At 40.1% G+C, this 24,762-nt stretch overlaps 1 protein-coding gene across 4 annotated transcripts in view; it reads left to right on the top strand.

Moving 5' to 3' along the window:
- The window catches only part of TRAF3IP2 (TRAF3 interacting protein 2), a 765,530-nt gene that overhangs the window by 466,360 nt on the left and 274,408 nt on the right, over positions 1 to 24,762 (top strand). For all 4 annotated transcript variants that reach the window (XM_044062725.1, XM_044062727.1, XM_044062728.1 and 1 more), the window contains one exon: positions 3,497 to 3,565. In XM_044062725.1, the coding sequence (XP_043918660.1) occupies positions 3,497 to 3,565 (69 nt within the window). The remainder of the gene's footprint in view (positions 1 to 3,496; positions 3,566 to 24,762) is intronic.

Genomic DNA, 24,762 nt, shown 5'->3' on the forward strand with positions numbered 1-24,762 from the left:
ATTAGTTGACAGGTGAGAATTCTAAAAGTGCTGCAGAAGAATACACTTTTTCCACAAAGCTATCAAAAACATTCCCATCTTTGTCAGAAAGGGAGAGGTTGGTATTAATCAGATCTTTAACAGAAGCTGGGTTCACCAGGGAAATAACTGCTGGGTATGTTTAAGGATTAGTATTAGCTGCCTTTTTTGGGGGCAGCAAGCTGGCTCTCAGGCAAATTTCAAGCTATAACAAATACACCCTCCAATGCTGAAAGAACAAATGGAATTGGTGTGGGTACAGGAAAATCCAGTTGCAATAAATCATAACACTCCTTCAGATGCACTGGAATGTCATTATGCTCCCGTTGAAACACTTGATTAATTCTGGAAATAGTTTTAGAAAAAGAGAATTTTTCAAAGGGACCAGTAGAAGCCACATTTTCCTCTGAATCTGAATCAGAAACCTGAGCAGGAAAAGCAGAAGTTGTCCCTTAACAATTAATTTGTGATTCAGAATCATGGACCACTTTAGAAAATGAAGAATCCTATTTTCTCTTGCTAGAAACAGCTGAACTGAAAGTTTCAAGAGACTGAATTAAATCCTAAGCTAAGCCCAATAAATAACTCATGTCCAATGTAACTGAGAAAGGAAAAGACATGTTTAAATTTTTGCTTCTTTTTGACAGGAATTTCTAAAAAAATAAATCCACATTTGCCAGCAAAACCTCCCTAGGGACAAGCAATCCAGTCGGGCTATGCAACGAGGAGCTCTTTCTCCCAGAAAAAAAAAAAACAAGAGTGGTTCTCCCTTGCCTACCAAGGGCACTTCAATAGCCACAGGGGACTTGTCTAACCCCGGGAACAGCGGCTTTTGAGACTACACCAGGGAGAGCCAAGGAAAAAGATGAATGGTCTGAGGAACCAGAAATGGCCACAGTAGAGTCACCATATGCATCTGAAGCACTTTAGTAGCCTGATGTGGTGGCAAAGGCTATTTATTAATTTTCTTTTTATGGGTGGCAGAAGGAAGAACCAAGGAACCTGTAAGTTGTTCCATGGCAAAGCTGAAAAAGATGCCTGATTCCATAAAAGCCTGGCGACAGTAGTTGGTAAAATAGGTAAGCGGTAAAAAAGTCACATTTTTCACCCCCACCAAAAAGAAAAATAAACACTGAAAAGCATTTTAAACACTTACCCCAACTGCCAAAATCAAAATAACATAACTTTTACCAAGGAAAGAGAAGCTTTAAATTAGTTTTAACAACTTTTTTTCCACAAATGTAAAAAGTAATGCTCCTGTTTTCAAAAGTTACTAATAGTCACATGACAATCTGTAAAACCTTTTACCCAGTATAAATTAACTAATTACACAGAAAAAGTCCAGTTTTAGTTATAAAAATAATATGTGGAAGTTTTTTTTTCCCAAACGGAACTTATCTGCCCAGCAATGAAGAACATAAGCGGCCATCATCCTCGAAAGTCTGCAAAAGGAGCACTCTGTGGCATCAGAAAAGCTCTGAGGGGCTTGGCACCCTTTCAATCGAGCTTGAGCTAAATAATGGTTTGGGTGTGTGGAAGGTATGTTTGAAGCTTTGTAAACTGCTAGAGCTGATATGCTGCACAGGATATAAGCCATATTGCTAAGAGTGCTGCTGAAGTAATCAATATGGTGAACATATTGTGTTACTTTAATCCATCTTCTATACAAGACTGTACCCCCTCCTATTTAACCAAGTACTTCTCTCCCATGAAGTCTATATCCCAATATTTTTACATCCCCTTGGGGTAGACTGCATATTTCTATCGCATTCTAATACATATATTGTTTTTGGTTCTTTTTTTCTTTTAACTATTTCCTTTCTCCTGCAGTGGTTACCATTGTTAGAGCATGTTTCAATTTGCAAATAAGCATGACTACACATACAGTGGTTCACTCTCACAAAACCCGTGGTGGTAGTTTTAGAAATGAATTGAGAGACATGCATTCAAAAAAGTAGTTCAGTTAAGTAGAATGGCTGCATTCAAAATGAACTGTGCTAAGTAGGAGGTCATTACTAGAACTAAAGGCATATATATCTACCACCATTTGTTGCAATGGTCAGAATTACATGTGCTTAATTTCTCACTCATGTCATATTTAAAGGTCAGAATTACATGGGCCTAAGTCCTCACTCATGTTGTACTTAAAGGACAAAATGACATGGGTCTACCTCTTCTCATGTCATATTTAAAGGTCAGAATTATATCAGTCTAACCCTTCACTCTCACCATACTATCATCATATAGTTCCTATGGAGTCAGCTGACATGTACTAGCTAGCACATGAAAAGAAGACTGATGGAATCAAACCCAGAAATACAGGATGAAGATCATTAGAAGCTCATAACTTTAATCCACTGTGTTAAACTGCCAGGATTTGGCAATTTACAGGATTAAATGCTTCTTTCAAGTCAACCTGGGAATACATTGCCCTGTCCCTGATTTGCTATATTTTCTTGAAACTATCTCCTAATATATACTGTGTGTTCTCAAAATATAAGTCTCATTTTGTCAAATACCATTCTGTGGCTACACTGCTGTTATGTATATGACAATTCTTTCTTCACAACTTAACTGTAGCTTGAATGTGTGGCATCTGGCACTGTTTACCTGAACCTTTCAGCTTCATTTCCAGAAATAACAAAAAGACAATGTAGGCTTGTTATCCAAGTGTTGTAGCTTCTAAAGTGGAATTGCATTTCAAACTTCCTCTTACTACTTATCACCACCCCCTTGTCATCTAAGCCAGGTTTGTCTTCTTTTTCAGAATATACAACCACATCTCAAGAAATGATTCTGACAATTTAGTTTTATGAGAACTACAGTAAGAAATTGAAGTGTTAGTGCCATTCCTGATCTTATACTAGATTGCTAGGCAGCCCAGTAATATTATTTGGATCAGGGTGATTGCCAGTGTCTCTCTCAACTCCCATTACTGCTGCTGCCTGCTTTTAAACTTTTCAGCAAAAGTACTTCCTTAAAGCTCTTATCACCTTCCAGTAAGTGCAACTTCCTTTAATATATAATTCAACACCTCACCTCCAGGTTATTTGATACTTAGTATGTACTAACATTTCTTGTAAATTTGCACATCCTTGCAGTAGCTGTTGATGATAATATTGGGTTTTATTATTTCTGCTTTGGTGTCTGCTACTGATACTGTGATAGTAGTTTGTGTATTTCCCGGGTACTCTGTCATGCTGCTCACACATATTTCGAAACTAAACAAACATATTATAATTGCCTCACATTCATGCACATTTCAAGGTAATGAAGATTGTTTCTTTGATTATGTTGTATAATTCATTGTATTGTATAATATTGTCTCCACAGATTATAACTCATGTTTATGCTGTTGTTTTTCCTCCATGCTTCTTGCAAATTAAATTCTTAGTCTTAGTCTAAAGTCCACTCTTACAGGACTACAGCATTCAAACTTCTAAGCACTGTATGATTTGTCTTTCACTTGCTTTTGCAGCTTGATATATTTGAGAACACAGTAAGAGGCATTGACACTATTAAATGGATGGACGGATTTTTAAATGATGTAAGTAAAGCATCAGACTGCATATTTTATTATTTGTTGAGCAAAACTAATATTCAGCTATACATGCAGAAATGTATTATACTTCAAATATAAACAGTGTGCACAAATATATTTTAAAATCAGTTTTCAATAAAATGAGAGGGGTTTGATTTTTGATGCATGGTGCATTTTTAGTGTGATAAAGAATGGTTTAAACTTTAAAGCATTCTACGGACCCACCAAACAAAGATCAGGGTAGCATGGTAAAAGTAGCATACATTTAAACTGATACAGAAGCAAAAATAAAGCTGAATAGCAAGTACTATAGCTGGTTATTGTGACAGACTGTATTACACACAAGTTAAGAATTATGCTTCATTCTGCTAACAGAGACTGGTGTACACTTCCAGACATTGTAGTATAAGATACAGTACATGAATTTAATATATTCTAAACTGCTCAGATATGTCCTTACCAAAAAAGAACACCTGAAAGCGTGCTATAAGCTAAAGTGTTGTTTGTTGTGCATAGTGTCTACTTATTGTGGGTAGCACATGTTAAATGTCCAAGGCTGCAATTTCAAAATTCTAATTTCTACATCAGGGTCCAATACTGATAATTATATCATTACAAATACCCTTTATTGTATGATTTATAGAGTCCCACACTACTAACCATATCATGACAAATACTCTTTGTTGTATGGTTTATACGCTAAATATATATATAATTAAAGATCTAGTACATATGCAAATATTCTCGTACCAGAGACATTTACTTGGCTAGTTAGTAATATACCAAGCAACCTTTTGGCCAGAGTTGTGTTCTTTGCTGGCAGATAGCGCAGACTGCCATCTATCAGGTGGTGTACCTGTGATGGACTTTCATCAGGGTATTATTGTGACTTCAGTCTTATCAGTGTGGAACTGAATCATAATGCTCCATGTCAAATAAAAGGAAGAGCAGCCCTTTCCACTCAGTTTTTTTCCCAAAACCTAAGAAGGAAATGTTGATGAGAAAGACTAAGGAGGGAAAAGCTTCCATCCGATGACGAAAATACCAAAGTAATCTAAAATGCTATTTGTTTTCAACTCTCTGTTTTGGGAAAACATGAGAAAGGTACATCAACATTTTTGGTGCTTGAGACTCTCTTGAATAAATATATTTACAGCAAGTAGTCTTTGTAGCTACATTTCTTTCCTCAAAGCAGATTCAGTTAGTTGTTAATGTAATGTCCTTCCTCTTTCTACAACTATTTACTTCTCCTGAAACCATACATGGATACCACAAGCGCATTCACATAACTGCCACTCTTCTGCCCAAACTCGCTCAGCTCTCTGACATAACGCCCTCTCTATTTGCAACAAATACCCTCCTCCTTAAAAAGCTAAACATTCTAACCTTACATGTAAAAACTAAACTAAAACTAACCTCCATACATGAATACAACACAAAGAATAAATTGCAACCCACTAATCCCATACATACTTACCACAATCTAATACTATGCGGTGACATTCAGCCCAATCCCGGGCCTACTCACTCCCCTCTTTATCACAAGAACTGTCACAAAACCCTTAACCTCACTACCATCAACCTCCAAAGCATCAGAAACAAAATTCCAGATCTCCATGTCTGGATTGAACACTATAAGCCAAATATGGTAGCAGCAACTGAGACTTGGCTAAAATCATATATTAAAAACTCTGAATTCCTCCCATCAGGCTTCTCTTGTCTGAGAACAGACAGGCCCAGAAAAAAGGTGGAGACACTGCTCTCATATACCATAACACTTTGAATATAGTCCCATGTAATAAACCCACTCCCACATTTTCTACAGCTGAAATACTAATATCCTACTTGAAAATGAACAGCAGTAAAACCATTTGCATTATAGTCACATATACCACCCCCAGGTAACAATATCCCAATACTTGAAGAAACACAAGCCTAGTCATCCAAATATATAGAGAATGAAATAATCATACTTGGTGATGTGAATATTAACTGGTTAGACATCATACATCATCACCCAACAAACAGTATCAATCTGTTTAGGTACACCAAACTCATTAATACCATAAACAGACTCAACAAAAACAACAGGTCAGTATTAGACTGGGTCCTTGTCTCTGACCCTAGTCAAATCTCTTCTACTGGCACTTTACCTAAAAGCATTAGTGATCATCTACCGGCATACATAATTCACAAACCAACTCCAGTGCTTAATATATACCACTGTAAGCATACCAGAGACCTATCTCACTTCTGCCCAACAACCTTTAACAATATCCTATGAAATCTCAACTGGCATCTGCTTAAAGTCCTACCACTGAATGATGCTGTTGAATTTTTTAACTCAACATTCTTCCATGTACTAGACAATCTTGCACCTCTCCGACATAGCAGAGTGAAAACCAAACAGGCCAGTTGGCTTACCAAATCCACCAAACAACTTATGAAAGCTAGGGATAAGGCCTAGAAGTTATGGCATACAAGTAAAAACTCTTCAGCCTTCACTCAATACAAACATCTGCATAATCAAGTAAAACGACATCATCAAAAACAAACAAGACTACTACATTCTGAAAAATGGCCATATGCAAAATCCTAAAAAGTTCTGGAGGTCCGTAAACTCTCTATTATACCTAGGCAAAAATGATAATCCCTCTCCTGATCCAGACATGGCCCCAGCTGAAACTGCCTCACTTTTTAAGTCATTCTTTAAAAACAGCATAGTCAACCTCACTGCCAACTTCCCACTAATCAACCCACTGCCCCCAGACCCATCTGCTACAAGACCAATCTTCTCTCTCTTGTACCCATATCTACCTCCACCATAAAAAAAACCTGTATCTAATGCTCCAGATAACTTACCACCAGAATTCCTCCAAATATCAGCAGACACTAACGTCTATCCCATTAGCATACTACTAAACAGATCCATTCAAGAGTCCTTCATTCCCACAATTTGGAAAAAGGCATCTATCCTCCCTCTCCACAAAGGTGGAAACAATAATGATATATCTAACTTCCATCCAATTGCCATCCTCTGTCCTGTCTCCAAAATTCTGGAAAAATGTATCTATAGCCAACTATTTAACTACCTACCATACCACAACCTCCTCTCCCCAACCCAGCATGGGTTTAGACCTAGTCATAGCACCACCACAGCTCTTATATCTTTCTTGGATACAGTCAACCATGCTCAGGTTTCAGGATACCTTGTCTCCTCACTATTTCTTGACCTTTCCAAGGCATTCGATACTGTCTCCCACCCACTACTTCTGACCAAACTCTCCAATTTAGGCATATCTCCCCCTACCCTAGGCTGGTTTTTCAACTACCTTACAGATAGACAACAAGCAACCAGATGGCACTAATCCCTCTCTCCTTTCCTCAACATCAATACCGGAGTCCTGCAAGGGTCCATACTACGTCCACTGCTCTTCAGCATTTTCATTAATGATTTCTATACTAGCATACCCCATGTTAATGTCATCCAATATGCAGATGACTCCATCATCATCTGCATGGCCAAGTCTACCTCAGAACTACTTACACTCACCCTAAATGCCTTCACCTCAACTGAAATTTGGATGTATAATAACCATTTAGTCCTAAATGCTAATAAAACCAAACTCATGTTATTCACCTCCCAAAAAAAACAGCACCCCTAACCAAAAATGAATTTTCCATCAACTCACTCAACAGCACTTGCCTTGAAATAGTCCCATGTAACAAATGTCTAGGGGTGTCGTAGATGAACACCTAACTTTCGACCAGCATATTAACATAAAAATCAAAAAAACCATCAGAGACTAGGCATCCTGTACAGGCACAAACACTTCCACACCTAAGCAACAAGACTGTCCCTTGCCTCTTCCTTTCTACTTCCATCCTTACTCTATGGTGCACCTCTCTTTACTAATATACAATCCTCTCTAAAATCCAAACTGGACTCAAGCTACAATAAAATCACAAAATTTGTAACCAGCACCAAACACTCCTCCCACCACTGAGTATCACTCCATCATCTAAACTGACTAAACCTTCTCCAACCTCAAACATACATGCAACTAACCACAGCTCACAAGTTAATCTATAAGCTTTCTAGTTGTCCTGCCCTCTCCTCTCTCTTCACCATGTATCACCCAAACAGACCTCTGTGATCAGTCAATCAGATGCTCCTTAATGTAGCAAAGCCTAACCTTTCTGCCCATCAAATGCGTTACCCATATACTATAGCAAAACTATGGAATGATCTCCCTCCTTCAATTAGGTCTACTAGCAACCCTGAATGCTTTAAGACTTTGCAGAAACATCATCTGTCCTCCCATTGGCTATGTACATGTACCAGAACTATCTATAAAAAAACAAATATTCCTAGCCTTCCTACTTTTCCTCCCCATCTCACTTATGGCTCAGACTCCTCATATATACATTCATTGCTTCCAACTTATTAAGTCCAACATGTGCCACCCAGCCACACATAATCTACTATATCAGTTACCTGCTATATCTTCTATTCATTCTTGATGCCTATATAGCAATAGCTCCAAGGCTATACCTTACTTGCAGAATCTTTAATCAGTTGCTCTTCATATTTTATTTATTTATTTATTTCACAATTTTTTTAACCAGGTTAGTCCAACTGAGTTTACAGACAAATCCATTTTCAGTGGAGACCCGAGGGAAAAAGCCCCAGCAAACATAAATAAAGATAAAGTGAAAATATACAAATATTAAATAAAAATCACAATACAAAATAATTGTAAAAAGAAAAGGTTATTAACTATTTGCATTGCATTGGTAGTAAAGCAACCCATTTTCAGTGGAGATCCAAGGGGGAAGAGCCCCAGCAAACATAAGCAAAAGATAAACCTACAGGACAAAAACTATTAAAAATAACAATGCAAATATGAAATTAATTATAGAGAGAAACAAAAGAAAAATTATGAACATTAAGGTTTGCACTGATAGCAGTGGTTGAAATTTACTACATATAAGAGTAAAAACAAAAAAGATAATCATTGTTCAAAAGAAGGACAATGTATAGACATTGATAGGAAGTGGTGGGTGGGAGATAAATAGTGTGGAGAATGGGAGGGAGGAGAGAAAGGATGGGGCCATAGTAGTAGAGATGAGGGTTTAGGATGTTAGTTTAAGCACAGGTTACTAACAGAGAAAGAAAGTTAGTTATCTTTCCCTCTCTACTGCAAAACTGCAATACACACATTCCTTATTATCCCATGTCATCAATTGTATTCTTGTTTGGCTTGCATACTTAAAATCTAACATCTGTATAGCTAGTATTATCTATTTTATTCTATCAACTATTCTGTAAAGTAGTGTTCTGTACCATCACTGCTTGATTTCTGTATTTTGATTCTGTAGCTTTTTCATGTTTTGTTTTTTGGAGCTTTCCTCCCCAGGCCTCTACTGAAAACGTGCTCACCCTCCCGGTAAACAAATGCAAATAGATAAATGCATGAATAAATAAATAAATAATAATGTACATGCTAAGTAAGAGACATGCAACTGCATGTAGCAGTAGGATATAATAGTCAAGAGCAACAAAGCAAAAACAGCCATGACCAGTAGCAAACCTTGCCCAATATTTACCCTCCAATGTGACGGCACACCCCATTGATGATGCATACCAGGTAAACATGCCCAGCAATTGTGTATGGTGAGTCACTGTAAATACATGCCCACCAATGACTTGCACCTAACATTTATAAAAATAAACAGACAAATATATGTGTGTGTTCTACTTGTTTAAACTCTACTTTGAAAAAAATCTTTAAAAACTGAAATTAGACATATATTTCACACACATACACACACACACACACACACACATATATATATATATATATATATATATATATATATATATACTTACACTATTTACTTTTCATTAAAAAAAACTTTTAAAAACTAAAAATTAGACATATAGGGAAATTCAATAAGCCTAACATGAAACATTTTATCATGTATGCATTACGCCGTAATGCATACATGTGCGCAGTTTTAGATTCAGTAAACTCCATGTAGCGGCGTGCAAGCAAGTGCAGCTAAGAAACCTTTCGTGCATGCAGATTTTGCCTTTATTAGCTGGATTTTATGCAGATTAACCAGGTGGAGCAATCCAGCAAGCTGTAATGCATCTGTGTAGACTCCACGTCAGTGTTAGTACTGTACGTGGAAATTTTCCAAGTACAGGAGCCTACATTGAAAGAAGGGGATGTAAAACTCCACTAATATGCACATAATTCCCCTGAAAAGGTAAGATCACATATATAAATGTGCAAAACATACATTTTGGGTGTCTGAAAATGGCAGAGATTGTGACATCAATATTTTTTTTTATTTATTAATTTCCACGTTTGCACTATGTGCCACATTGAGCAAACATTCTTAATATAAAAATTTAAAAAAATTGTAAAATAATACTTATAATGTGCTTTAGACAGATGTACTGTAGGACCTTGCATCGGGCTGTACAGTCATGCATTCATGCTGTTACCCAGCTTACACAGCTATGAACCATGTAGTTTCCAGGCTGTCAGCCCGAATATTACGCAAATAACGGGTAAATGCCTTGGATGTGCTGAATCGCTAAAGGGAGAAACCATTTATGCATATCCACTTTGTGTGGGCTTCTACACGGTGTTTATATTCCCACTGGATGTGGATGACATCGGGGGGTGTCATGCTACTTTTAGGATATTTTGTTCTTAGTGCACATGTTTACATAGCATGCTACTTGCTGCAAATGGTTTGGGCATAGCTTAGTGTGTTCATGCAACCAGACCACCCAAGTCACAGTCATGCGGTAGCCAGCTATGAATGGAAACCGGATATATTCAATTAATAATATATAGTTTTGTATAATCTATGCTGCAAGATACTACACTTAGCTCTGCGTTGCGCACTAAAGTAGGGCCTTTAAATCATGTTAATTATATCCTAAGCAGGTGAACTGCATCAGAATTAGCCAATCCCACATGGTGGAACTACACCACAACTGTATAAAGTATGCATACATCCTACATTCTGATTTTCTCTCAGTACACTGAACCACTGGAGTAGAGACTGGAAATTTTAACTGAGATAATGCTAGGGGCTGCTGCAGTTATTCTACATCTGTATGTGCTAGATGCTAAAGTCAATACTACTGCTGCTGCTGCTAACCATAGGCCCAGGCCGAGAAGGAGAAAAGCGTTCAGGCCCAGGGTAACCTTTCAGGAGCTGCATGAGCTCGAGATTGTAGAGTGCTACAGTGTGGACAGGGACATATTACAAGAACTCAGTGAGCTCTGCCGCCCTCAACTCAAAGCCAGAACTAACAGAGGGGACCCCATCCCAATGGAAACTAAGTTATATGTAGCCCTTAGGATACTAGCTACAGGCACTTTTCAAAGACCAACTGCGGACATGATGGGAGTGTTACGGGCATCTGCATCCAGGATATTCCACCAGTTCCTGGATGCTATGCTCCCAAATGCCAGTGACCACATATCTTTTCCCCTTTCCCCTGAGGTGAAGCCAGCATTATGCAACACTTCTACCATGTAGCACACTACCCTGAAGTACTGGATCACATAGATTGCACTCATGTACACATCAAGGCACCACCTGGTAAGCAGGGTAGAATCTACATTAACCGCAAGGGATACCACTGCATCAACTTTCAAGTCATGAGCAATGCCCAGGGGATTATCATGCATGTGTGTGCTGGCAACTCTGGCAGTTATCACGACTCCCATATCTGGCACACATCACAGCTGTACCAGATGTCTGCTAGGGATGACATCCCACAGGGCCATTTAGTGGGGGATGCTGGCAATGCTCTGGAACCATGGATGATGACACCCATCAGAAATGCGCACACACTCATGGAAGAATGCCATAATGAGGCACACACACAAACTAGGAACATCAATAGAGGGTGTGTTTGGGCTTCTGAAGTCATGGTTCTGGTGCCTCCATATATTTGGTGCAGCTCTGAAGTATACTCCATGCACATGTGCACAGATATTCACAGTATGTACTAGGCTACACAGTCTGATCCTGCAGAAACAGATGCAGCAGGATCAGCAAAGGGAAGGGATACACAGCCCCCCCCCACTACTGCCAGGGTCACCACAGTCACAGGAGGACTTGGAAGAGAACCCCCCCTGCTGAAGTCCCTGTAGACAGATATAGGTGTGTTCTGTACACCCTGGCTTTGGCTAAGAGACAACGCATAGCACATTCACTGACAATCTAGGGAGCTAGGGACTAACACCTTACTCCTACTCACATACATACATTAAAATTAGTGCCAGTCAACTCACACTTCCTGTACCTATCCATGTATTGGCTGTGTACTGCTTGCATCAGACACAGTCAGCTCTGAACTACAGTTGTGTCAACTGCTGCATTTGCAAGGTGAGTCTGTAACCTACACAGTAGTCTAGCGGATTATTATGATATGTCATTGTAGCTATGGACCTGGTATGTTATACAAGTAACTACAGTGGGCTATTTGGACAGAAATGGCATCCACATTGGACTACAGATACCTATTCCACTATCACACCTCCATTTGTAATCAGTAGGCCTCATGCATGGAATATTCATGTAGTCTTACTGGAACAAAACTCAGCTTATGATTATAACCAGTTCTAACAAAAACACTAACAGTCAATTCACTATCTACTCCACTAATGCTACTCCAATTGCTCCAGTGGCACAGGCTAAGCTATTGGGAATAACCATAGACTCCCACCTAAAATTTGATAGTCATCTCAACTTAACTATTAAAAAAGTACATGCCAAACTGGGGTCACTCTACCATATCAAACCATTTCTTACCAACAACACAAGATCAGCCATTGCTCGCTCCCAACTTCTATCCACCCTACTCTATGCAGCTCCCATTCTGACTAATCTCAACAAAACTGAACTAAGCAAAATGGAAGCCTGCTATAACAGAATTGCCCGCTTTGTTGCAAATTGCTCATATAGAACTCATCACTGTACTGCTTTGAGACAGCGCCACTGGCTTGAACTGCCCAACCTCCTAACCTACAATCAGCTCTGCCTCTGTCATTCTATTTATTACCTCCCCAATAAGTGTCCTGCCCTCAAAAACCTATACAACATCACTCAGCCAAAAGGCCTCTTAGATCATCAAGCAAACTACTACTAGAAGTCACCAACAGCTACAATAGCTTTGGAGATGCACTATATAGTAGTTCAGTGGCTAAAAAATGGAACCCTGTCCCTACAAGCATTCAAAACACATCATCCAAAGCCTCCTTTAAAGACCTCATCAGGCAACATCTCAAGGAAAGTTGGCAGTGCCATGATTGCTCCCCAGGCTAGTGAAAGTGGATAACACATACATACAAAATCTAGAGCACTTGATAATAGTTTTCAATCTTACTCACAAACACTGGCTAATCTACAGTGTATGTACTGTACCTGTGTACTATGTATGTATTCTACCTATGTTCCAAATTTCAGCTGTACACCACAAATCTATTAATTACATTTATTTTTAAAATTAATATTTTTTTGTTTGTTCTCTCCACTATAACTGTTTATGTGCCACATACCACTGTAAAAACATGTCTCCTGTAACTTGTGTGTATACTGATCATGTCTAAATAACTAAATGTGTCTGTAATTTTTCTTTGTGGAGCTTAAAAGGGCCTTTTCGGCTCAGTCAGACACCCCTGGGTAACAAATGTAAAATTAAAAAATTAAAATTAAATTCAAGAGAGATGTTAGAAAGTGAGGTTAAATGATAATAAAAACGGCCACACGAAGAAAAGGCAAGCTTCAAGGCTGAACAAATAAAAAAACAGATAGCCGTTTATTCGATAATATGTGAGCGCTTTCGGTAGGGAAAACTTCCCCACCTTCTTCAGACAAATGTTTTACAGAAGGAGTTGCATTGTGTTTTTGTAGACTTAGAGAAAGCATATGACAGGGTGCCTAGAGAGGAGGTGTGGTATTGTATGAGGAAGTCAGGAGTGTCAGAAAAGTATGTAAGAGTGGTACAGGATACGTACGAGGGTAGTGTGACAGCGGTGAGGTCTACTGTGGGAGTGACGGATGCGTTTAAGGTGGAGGTGGGGTTACATCAAGGATCAGCTCTGAGCCCTTTCTTATTTACAATGGTGATGAACAGGTTGACAGACGAGATCAGGCAGGAGTCCCCGTGGACTATGATGTTTGCATTTGACATTGTGATCTGTAGTGAGAGTAGAGAACAGGTGGAGGAGACCCTGGAGAGATGGAGATATGGTCTAGAGAGAAGGGAAATGAAGGTCAGCAGGACTAAGACAGAATATATGTGTGTGAATGAGAGGGAGGATAGAGGAATGGTGAGGATGCAAGGAGTAGAGGTGGTGAAGGTGGATGAGTTTAAATACTTGGGGTCAATAGTTCAGAGTAACGGTGAGTGTGAGTACAGGCAGGATGGAGTGGGTGGAGAAGAGTGTCAGGAGTGATTTGTGACAGACGAGTACCTGTAAGAGTGAAAGGGAAGGTCTACAAGAGGGTAGTGAGACCAGCTATGTTATATGGGTTGGAGACAGTGGCATTGACAAAAAGGCAGGAGTTTGAGCTGGATGTGGCAGAATTAAAGATGTTAAGATTTGCACTGGGTGTGATAAGGGTGGACAGGATTAGGAATAAGTATATTAGAGGGTCAGCCCAGGTTGGAAGGTTTGGAGACAAAGCCAAAGAGGCACGATTACGTTGGTTTGGACATGTGCTGAGGAGGGATGCTGAGTATATTGGGAAAAAGATGCTAAGGATGAAGCTACCAGGTAACAGGAAAAGAGGAAAGCCTACGATAAGGTTTATGGATGTGGTGAGAGAGGACATGCAGGTAGTTGGTGTGACACAGCAAGATGCAGAGGACAGGAAGAAATGGAAACAGGTGATCTGCTGTGGCGACCCCTAATGGGAACAGCCGAAAGAAGATGATGACTTTCTATATATATATATATATATATATATATATATATATATATATATATATATGTGTGTGTGTGTGTATGTGTGTGTGTGTGTGTGTGTGTGTGTGTGTGTGTGTGTGTGTGTGTGTATATATATATATATATATATATATATATATATATATATATATGTATATATATATATATATATATATATATATATGTGTGTGTGTGTGTGTGTGTATGTCTGTATTGCCCTACATACCCAGATCATGAAGAGTAAAGCTGCTCTACAACACATATAATGTTGGACAAAGAACCAAAAGTAAGGACTCAACATTAGATAATGCACTTGCAAAATGTGAAAGTGCACAGAATATCATCTGGTGCATTTAGAGGACTATTGGGACATCTGAAGTTCAGATTTCTGGCAGGCTTCTCTCACATTATGTGTAAGTGATGCCACATTTGACAGCAAACCACAATTTAGTATGAAACACACACAAATATGAGTCAAACCTGTGTACTTGCTGTAAACATCTGGTGAGTGGAGAGTCATACCACGTCTCCCTAAGACAGCATGTGGAAACCTTGAAAATGTATGGCACAATATATGAATATGTACATATGAAGCCATATGCTTGTATCTACTCCAGCAACAACACCCACAGTCACTACAGCCACCTGTGTCTCCTGGGTTTCACCACACGCATACATCAATAACTAAACAATTTGTGTAATGTATAATGTTGTATGCTCACTCATCAACAAAGCAAACCGATTTTGGCCACATGCTTGCCCATCCAAATGCAGACAGACACATATGCCCAAAACAGGTACTGTTGTCACATAGCTAGGCTACAAAACAGTTATCTGACTGCTAGGCTACTAGACTGAGATGACACTAAGAAGCAATTTGACTCTGCAGGTCTCCCAAGCTGTTCAACACAGGACTTGTTTATGTTGTATATGATTAGTTTGCCTGCAGTCATTTATAAAGCAGACTTGAGTTGTGGCATGTGCATTAAGCATTGTGATCTGTAGTGGGTAAGGCTAGATAGGTAGGGGTTCTAATCTCACTCTAGCCAACTGTGTGTGTGTGTGTGTGTGTGTGTGTGTGTGTGTGTGTGTGTGTGTGTGTGTGTGTGTGTGTCTGTGTGTCTCCCCAAAGAACAAGTGTGAATCTCACACTGACTTCCAAACTGACATGGGTTTGCACTTTTTGGCCCTTGCAATTGATGCAAGCCTTCAAACTCATGTCTTCCACAAGGTCTGCTGATGTCATTTACCATAAGATTATGTAAAGCAATACTAATTCCAGATTTGAGCTGTGATGAGTGGGTTAAGTATGGTGTATAAGACTAGATAGGTAAGGGTTCTAATCTCACTCCAGCCCATTTGGTGTATGTGTGTATGTATCTCCCCAAAGAGCAAGTGTGACTCCCAAACTGACATGGATTTGCACTTTTTGGCCCTTGCAGTTGATGCAGGCCTCCAAACACTTGTCCTCCACAAGGCCTGTTGATGTCATTTACTATAAGATTACCTAAATCCAAATTTTTTATCAGACTTGAGCTGTGGAACATGCATTAAGTACTGTGTTATGTAATCTGTAAAACTAGATAGGTAGGGGTTCTAATTTCAATCCAACCCAGTTGGTGTTTATGTGAGTGTACATCTCCCTACAGAACAAGTATGAATACCAAACTGGCATGGTTTTACAGTGTTTTACACTGTTTTGGGCCTAGCAGGTGATACAGACCTACAAACTCTAGTCCCCCATAAGGCCTGCTGATGTGATGTACTATAAGATTACCTAAAGCCAAGTTAACATCAGACGTGAGTTGTGGGGCATGCATTAAGTACTTTGTCATGTAGTCTATAAAACTAGAGAGGTAGAGGTCCTAATCTCACTCCAGCCCACTTGGTGTGTGTGTGTGTGTGTGTGTGTGTGTATGTGTGTGTGTGTGTGTGTGTGTGTGTGTGTGTGTGTGTGTGTGTGTGTGTGTGTGTGTGTGTGTGTGTGCATCTTCCTACTGAACAAGTGTGAATCTCAAATTGGCACTGTTTGGGCCTTGCAGGTGATGCAGACCTACAAGTTCTTGTCCTCCACAAGGCCTGCTGATGTCATCTACCATATGATTATCTAAAGCCAAGTTAATGTCAGACTTGAGCAGGGTGCATGCAATATGTTGTGCATTCTGTAGCCTGTAAACTTAAATACGTAGGGGTTTTATTCTGACTGCAACCAACTTGGTGTATGTATGTGCTGTGCAGTGTTCTGTAAATGTAGATAGGTACCAGTACTATTCTCACTGCAGCCAACTTGTTGTATGTGCTGTTTAGTGTTATGTAAATGTAGGTAGGTAATAGTACTATTCTCACTACAGTCAACATGTTTTCTGTGGATGTTAGTCAGAGCATTTACTGCAGCCAACTTGCTGTGTGTGTGCTCTGCATTGTTATGTAAATGTAGAAAGGTTTTGGTATAGTGATACTCGTCTCACTGCAGCCAACTTGGTGTGTGTGGATGTTAGTCAGAGCATTTTATATCACCCTATGAGATCATAGCATCATATGAAGTTACTAGGCTAATGGCCCTAGGGCCCTTACAAGCCTAGTCAAGTTCTTACCCTTATTTCCATGATCAGCACCTACTGTCCCTGTCCAAGAGGGACAAATATAGAACCCCCAGGAAAATTTACAGTCACCCATTCAATCATCCAGACTGCATTTGAAGAGGACTAATAAGGTGCTCTGTTTGACATGAAGTGGGAGTCTGTTCCAAAGGTGTGGCAACCTCTGGGAGACAAATTTGTCCCTCCAACAGGTTTTATTAATGTCGCATACCAGATTAAGGACTTCAGAGTGAGTAACCCGTGTACCACTTGACTTACAGATATGCAGCACTTCCAATAAAGCAGAGTCAGAGATTGCCTTGTATACAAGGTAGAGATCACCTCTGATTAGTCTGTATGAAACAGAATAAAGTGACAATGATTTCAGACAATCTCCATAAAACAGATGCTGAACACCTTGAACTTTCCTTGTGCGAAACCTTTGCGGTCTCTGTAATTGCTGCAGATGCTTGGAAAGGTACATACCAAAAGGGGAACTGTGCTTAATTATTGACCTGATGAAGGAAGTGTACAGTAAGGTTATAACTTCTTTTTTTCTGGAGACAATTCCCTTACTTATGAGATGAGCAAGATAGAATGCCCTTCTTGCCACTTTAGAGATATGGTGGTCAAAGGTAAGGTAGCTGTCAACCTATGTGCCCAGATCTCTCACCACTGAGTGCATACTTAAGGTGTTGTTACTGATGTGGTAGTTAGCAGGAACATTACATTTGCTGAAAGGAACGATAATATATTTTTTGCATTGAATTTAAGGCCATGACTTTGGCATCAATCATTTCTTTGTGTAAGACCTTCTTGTAGGATGTTGACATAATTTGGATATTCTATGACCGCTCCCAGTTTGCAGTCATCAGCAAACTTTGTCAACTACAGACTTGTAGTTTTTCCTTGAACTTCAGAGAAATAGATTCTAAACAGTAGAGGTCCCAGGACTCAACCCTGTGGAACACCACTAGTTGCAGGTCTGCTGTTGGAGGTGGATTCCCCTATTTTGACTATATGAGTTCTATCAGTGAGCCAGTTAGGGACCCTAATTATGAAATAAGGGTTGATGCCTTGTTGGGTGAGTTTATCATTGATACCTGGGTGAGGGATAGTGTCAAACACCTTGACTAAGTCCAGGTAGGCTGTATGCCCAGATTTCCCCTCATCCGGGGCCTTGGTGACTGTCTCAAAGAAGTCCACCAGGTTTAACAGGGATGATCAACCTTTGACAAATCCAAATTGAGTAGGGTCAAGTGTTTGGAGATTACCTATATCTTTGTTGATAAGGTCCATGATGACTCGTTCCATGGCCTTGTAGATAAGTCTACTCAGACTAATAGATCTATAGTTCCTGAGGTCAGTGGATGCACCATCTTTGTGCAAGAGAATAACCGTGGCTGTTTACCATTCAGCTGGTACAAAGAGGGTGCTTAGACTGTGATTGAAAAGAGTAGTCAGTGATATTGCTAATTCATTTTGTAGCCCATGTAGGATGCAGCCTGGGATGTTATCAGGTCCCATAGATGCTGTGGTTTTGGCCTTAGCGAGGGCATTTACCACCTGGTCTTTAGAGATACAAGGTAGGGGACACATGGAAGGGATGTCATGGGATATGTGTGGTGGGGACAGGGGAGTGAAGTTTTCACAGAACCTGTTAGCCAACTGGGTTAGCTATGTCCACAGGCTCATTATAAGTGGTATCATTAACTACCAGTACTGCACATATCTGAGCCTTTCTTTTTAGGTTATGGATGTAACTATAGAATGCCTTGTGGTTGTCCTTTGTTGAGGAAGCTAATATGGAGTCATAGTTTGCTTTGAAGGGCTTCACAAGACACCTTATTTGCTTGTTTAAGCTGAGGAGGGAGTGTTTCCAGTATAGGAGGGCTCTTAGACAGCAATTTCTTCCTCTTATTGTAAAGCCTGTTAATGGCAGTTGTCCACCAGGTAGATTTCCTCTTCCTTGAGGAGCTTGTTTTGCTCCTATCAGGTATGTCTGAGACAATGCAGTTATACAGGTGTTTGTATAAAGAATTGGTGTAGAGCTCGGCAGAGATAGCAGTTCCATCTGAGGGAGGAGGTGCAGTGAGGCTATTTATACTATCCCATACTAGCCCGTTCTTGGCTGCTGTGCATCCTCGGCTGTGAGTGTGTCGCTCTCTTTCTTGCCCTGAATCTTTTCCCCCTGTGTTCTTGCCTGGGTGGATATTTGGACCTAACTAGAGCTGTACTCCCTATTGCCAAAGCAATACTCTCTGCTGCTTCAACTCCTTTCGAAGAAAAGTATACCCAAGAGACTCTAAAAGAACTTAAACTTTCTTGCCCTTAATCTTTTCCCCCTGTATTCTTGCCTGGGTGGATATTTGGACCTAACTAGAGCTGTACTCCCTATTGCCAAAGCAATACTCTCTGCTGCTTCAACTCCTTTCGAAGAAAAGTATACTCAAGAGATTCTAAAAGAACTTAAACTTTCTTGCCCTGAATCTTTTCCCCCTGTGTTCTTGCCTGGGTGGATATTTGGACCTAACTAGAGCTGTACTCCCTATTGCCAAAGCAATACTCTCTGCTGCTTCAACTTCTTTCGAAGAAAAGTATACCCAAGAGACTCTAAAAGAACTTAAACTTTCTTGCCCTGAATCTTTTCCCCCTGTGTTCTTGCCTGGGTGGATATTTGGACCTAACTAGAGCTGTACTCCCTATTGCCAAAGCAATACTCTCTGCTGCTTCAACTCCTTTCGAAGAAAAGTATACCCAAGAGACTCTAAAAGAACTTAAAGTACGTTCATCTGCTGAGCTAGAACTACTGCACTCTTGCTCTCCTAGCAGTAGCAGTATACTCCCTGTCAGGATTGCCAGCAGCCTAACCCACTCAACTCCACTCCTCTATCTTCCATACCTCTCACTGTTCTTTGTTACTATTGCTCCCTTCTCCCTCTATCCCATCAGCCCAAGTATTCCCTGGTGAGCCATTGCATTCCTGCATTGTCCACTAGAGAACATCCCTTCTCCATTGATTTTGAGCTTAAAACTTTAACTTACAACTCTCCTTTGTGCTAGGATAAGAAGTGAACCTAACAACTCTCTCCTTCTGTCTCACAGTTCCCACATCTCTGTCCCTCACTCTTCCCCTAATACCTTTAGCCCACTCCTCACACCTTGTCCAGACCCTCTCCACTTAACCTTCTACTACTTACACTTCACTAATACTGCTCCTCTGATAGTCTCTCGCTCCTCTTCTGCTCTTGGGCTCAACCCACTCCGTTCGCCCTGCGGGCTCACTCCGCTCCCCTACCCTGCCCCCAATTCCCACCCGCCCCCAGCACGTCTACATTTATCCCTCCAACAACCACTCCCACTTCCACTCTACTCCAATCAGTATTCGTACCTCCTAACACACCTTCCTTTTTTCCCGCCAAAACCAACTTTCACTCTACTCCCCACTTTCATCTTATTAACCAATCCTACTCCATTCCCTATTCTTGACCACACCCCTCTATAACTAATACTACTCTCCTCACTTCTAAGATAACATACACTTCCTCTATATAAAACTGTCTCCTATATACCAAACAACACTATTCTATTACTGTTCTACTGTTACTCTTTTACAACATGCTCTCTAAATACTCCTCCATCTTCCTTTCACTACTACTTCTCCTCTCCTTATCTTATTTCCACCATCTCTCCCAGCCCACTAATTCCTTCAACTTCCAATCCTTTCATATAACTAACCACCACAACTCACCTCCATCACAATCATACTCTCTTATTTCCCCCTATTTATACCCCTCAGACAACCTCCTTCTTTTTCGATACAAACTTATCTCCCATCACACAATCTCCATTCCTATAACTACTAGCAAATCCCTCCATTTCACAATAAACCCCAATCTCACCACCTTGCTATCTATTCACCTAAACTATTATATACCACACCTGATTAGTACTCTCATATCAGGTGACATCCATCCCAACCCAGGCCCTGCCACTATAACCACCACAACTAAATCCTTATTATTCACTTCCTTAAACTTGCAAAGTATCGTTAACAAAGTCCCAAACCTTCATGCTTGGCTTATACACAATAAACCTGACATCTTGACTATTTCTGAAACCTGGTTAAAACCTCATATTAAGGACTCTGAAATAGTTCCCCCAAACTACTCCATCATAAGAAAAGACAGACCTCTCAAAAAAGGCAGAGGAGTAGCCCTTATATATTCCTCCTCCCTAGTAGTTTCTCCCTACAACAAACCTATCCCACACTTTAACAACGCTGAACTTCTCCTTACTCTACTACAAATCAATAATTACAAACACATATGTATAGCTTCCCTCTATATCCCCCAGGGGATAATATCTCTACACTTGAACTTATCCTTTCTTGGCTATCCAGTAACATTAGTAATGAAATCATAATCCTTGGAGACATAAACATTAACTGGGCCCTTATCCAGGCTCCTGCAAACACCACTAATATCAACCTCTACAATTTCTCACAACTGATCAACTTGCCTACTCACCCAGCCAAAAACCCCTCAAATGGGAGTATATTTGATTGGATTCTAGTTTCTCATCCCCACTATTTCACCAACAGTGGCATCCTTCCCGACCCACTAGGTGACCACTTACCCACCTTTACCCATCGACTTCCCACTATCCTTCAATGGACCCACAACTTCATTACGATCCGTGACCAAAAAAACTTCAACCCAATAACCTTTTCAAACTCACTAAAAGCAGTAAATTGGACTTGTCTAAAAACGCTATCTCTAGACAATGCAGTCTCATACTTCAACTCAACATTCTTAAAATTACTTGACTCCCAAGCTCCCCTACGGACAAAGAGAATAAAAACTAAATCAGCCCCTTGGCTATCTAAAACTACTCTTTCTACCATGAGACAAAGAGACAAAGTGTGGGCACGCTACCAAAAACATAAGGCAACCCCACTCCTTAATGAATACAAAATGCTCCGCAATAAAGTTAAGAAACACATCTCTTTTGATCGACAAAACTATTTCTCTACACTCCAAAACCAAAACAAAAACAACCCTCAAAAATTCTGGAAAGGAATCTCTACTCTCCTCCACCCCAGCAAACCAGATACTCCTACCCCAGATCCAAATGCTCCAGAACTAGATTTAGCCACCCAATTTAATTCCTTCTTTATTGACTCTATTTCCAAACTGACCTCCTCATTCTCTATCTCCTCCCCATCATCTAATACCCCTTCACCCACCCCCATAATCTCTACATCCACACCCTACTCCCAACCCACTAATTCCACTACCCCCTCTTCTACACAAATTCTATCCTCATCTATACCACCCCAAAATTCAACGCCCCCCGACTGCACTCTCTTCACTTTAAATCCCATTCCTACTGCTACTATTAAGAAACTCCTTCAGAAATTGAAACCATGCACCAATGCTCCTGATAATATCCCTTCTTACTTTCTTAGCATTGCTGCTGAAAGTCTTGCCTACCCCATTAGCATCTTAATTAACCGCTCCCTACCAGAAGGCACAGTTCCCCAAATTTGGAAACAAGCCTTTATTATACCATTACACAAAGGTGGTAACAATAACAGCATTACTAATTTCCGTCCCATAGCCATCCTGTCCCCCATTTCAAAAATCCTTGAAAAATGTGTGCAACTCCAACTCCTTCCTCATCTCCTAGACAACAATCTTATAACCCCCACACAGCATGGTTTCAGACCAAATCATAGCACCATGACTGCCCTTCTCTCCTTCCTTGAAATCGTCAATAAAGCCCGCGACTCTGGACAAATCGTTTCCACCTTACTCCTTGATCTTTCCAAAGCCTTCGATACTATCTCTCACAGCCTGCTCTTAACTAAACTCTCCAAACTCTACCTATCCTCCTCCTCTCTGAACTGGTTCTCTAGCTATCTATCCAACAGAAATCAAGCTGTAAAATGGAAAAAAGCAACTTCCTCCTTCCTAAGTACCCCTACCGGAGTTCCACAAGGCTCCATACTGAGTCCTCTACTCTTCAATATCTTTATTAACGACTTCCACAAATCTATCCCTTTCTCTAGCATCATCCAATATGCAGATGATTCTACTATCATCTGCTCTGCCTCTTCTATCTCCACACTACAAAAACTTACTCAAGACGCCTTCTCTTCCACAGAGCAATGGATGCTAAGCAATCATCTAGCTCTCAATGCCACCAAGACCAAATTAATGTTATTTACTCCCTCCAAACTCACTCCTCCCAACATGAACTCATTCTTAGTTACTAGTCAAAATAACTCACCTCTCGAAATAGTGTCAGAGACCAAACTACTTGGGGTCCAAATTGACAACCAACTAAAATTTAAATTCCCACCTACAAAAAAACATCAAAAACTTAGCATGCTGTATAGACAAAATGCCTACCTCACATCCACCACTAAAATCACTCTAGCTACTTCCTTCCTTATCCCCTCCCTTCTCTATGGTGCCCCACTACTTACTAATCTTCAGTCCTTGTTAAAAAAAACAGCTCACCTCTTGCTATAACAAAATTGCTAAATTCGCCACGGCTCATAAGTCTTCCACTCACCACTGTCTCTCCCTCCATAAACTAAAATGGTTAGAACTTCCCAACTATCTTACTTATACTCAACTAACTCTAGCCCACAAGCTTATTCTAAACCCCTCCAACTGTCCCTCCCTTTCCTCTGCCCTTAAAATGCACCTACCAAACACAGTTCTAAGGTCTAATAATCAAAATCTACTAGAAGTGCACAAACCTACTCATCCCCCAGGCAAAAACCTTCTTTCCTTTAGCCTTGCTCGCCTCTGGAACTCTCTACCACTAAACATCCGCATTACCTCTAACCACTCTACCTTCAAGAAGTCACTTTTCTTACACCTAGCATCTCAATGGGAATGCTCTTGCACCCACCCCACATAACCAACTCTACTTAATGCCCTGTAATATCATAATCTACCTTATTTCATCTACTATGTTTGTTCGTTAATCTGCATTTATGTTTTGCTTTTGTTCCTTTGATAGCATGTACCAAGACTGTTACTGTCAAATGTTAATTTACATTTATGTTTTGCTTATGTTCTTTTGCTAGCATGTATCTAAATATTACTGTCAAATGTTAATGTACATTTATTTCTTTTTTGGAGCTTTTCTCCCCGGGACTCCATTGAAAACGGGTTCTTCAAGGCCCGATGGACTATCCTGGTAAACCAACTGCAATAAATAAATAAATAAAAAAGAAATAAATAAATAAGAGGTTATAATCTGCTTTGAAGAAGTTTTTTAGTTTAGTTGCTGCTGGAGGGGGGGGGGGTTAGGTCTGATAGTTACTTCGAATGAGACCAATTTCTGGTCAGATCTCACTAGGGAGTACTTCATAGTAGGGGCGCTACAGTGATCCCCCATCTTGGTAAGCACCAGATCCATAGTGTTGGCTGCCATTGTGGGGATGTCAACCAGCTGGTCCAGGGCACTGGAGTTAACAAAGTTGAGGAACCTCTGGGCAAGTGAGTCTGAGCACAAGTAATTTACCCAGTCATTGGATGGGTAATTAAATTCCCTACAAAACCATACTGTTCAGCTGTATCTTGATAGACTCAAGTAGATCCAAATAAGCAGAGTG

The sequence above is a fragment of the Protopterus annectens genome, chromosome 2.part1 (genome assembly GCF_019279795.1).
Source record: "Protopterus annectens isolate FY-2018-M chromosome 2.part1, PAN1.0, whole genome shotgun sequence".
Taxonomy (NCBI): Eukaryota; Metazoa; Chordata; order Ceratodontiformes; family Protopteridae; genus Protopterus; species Protopterus annectens.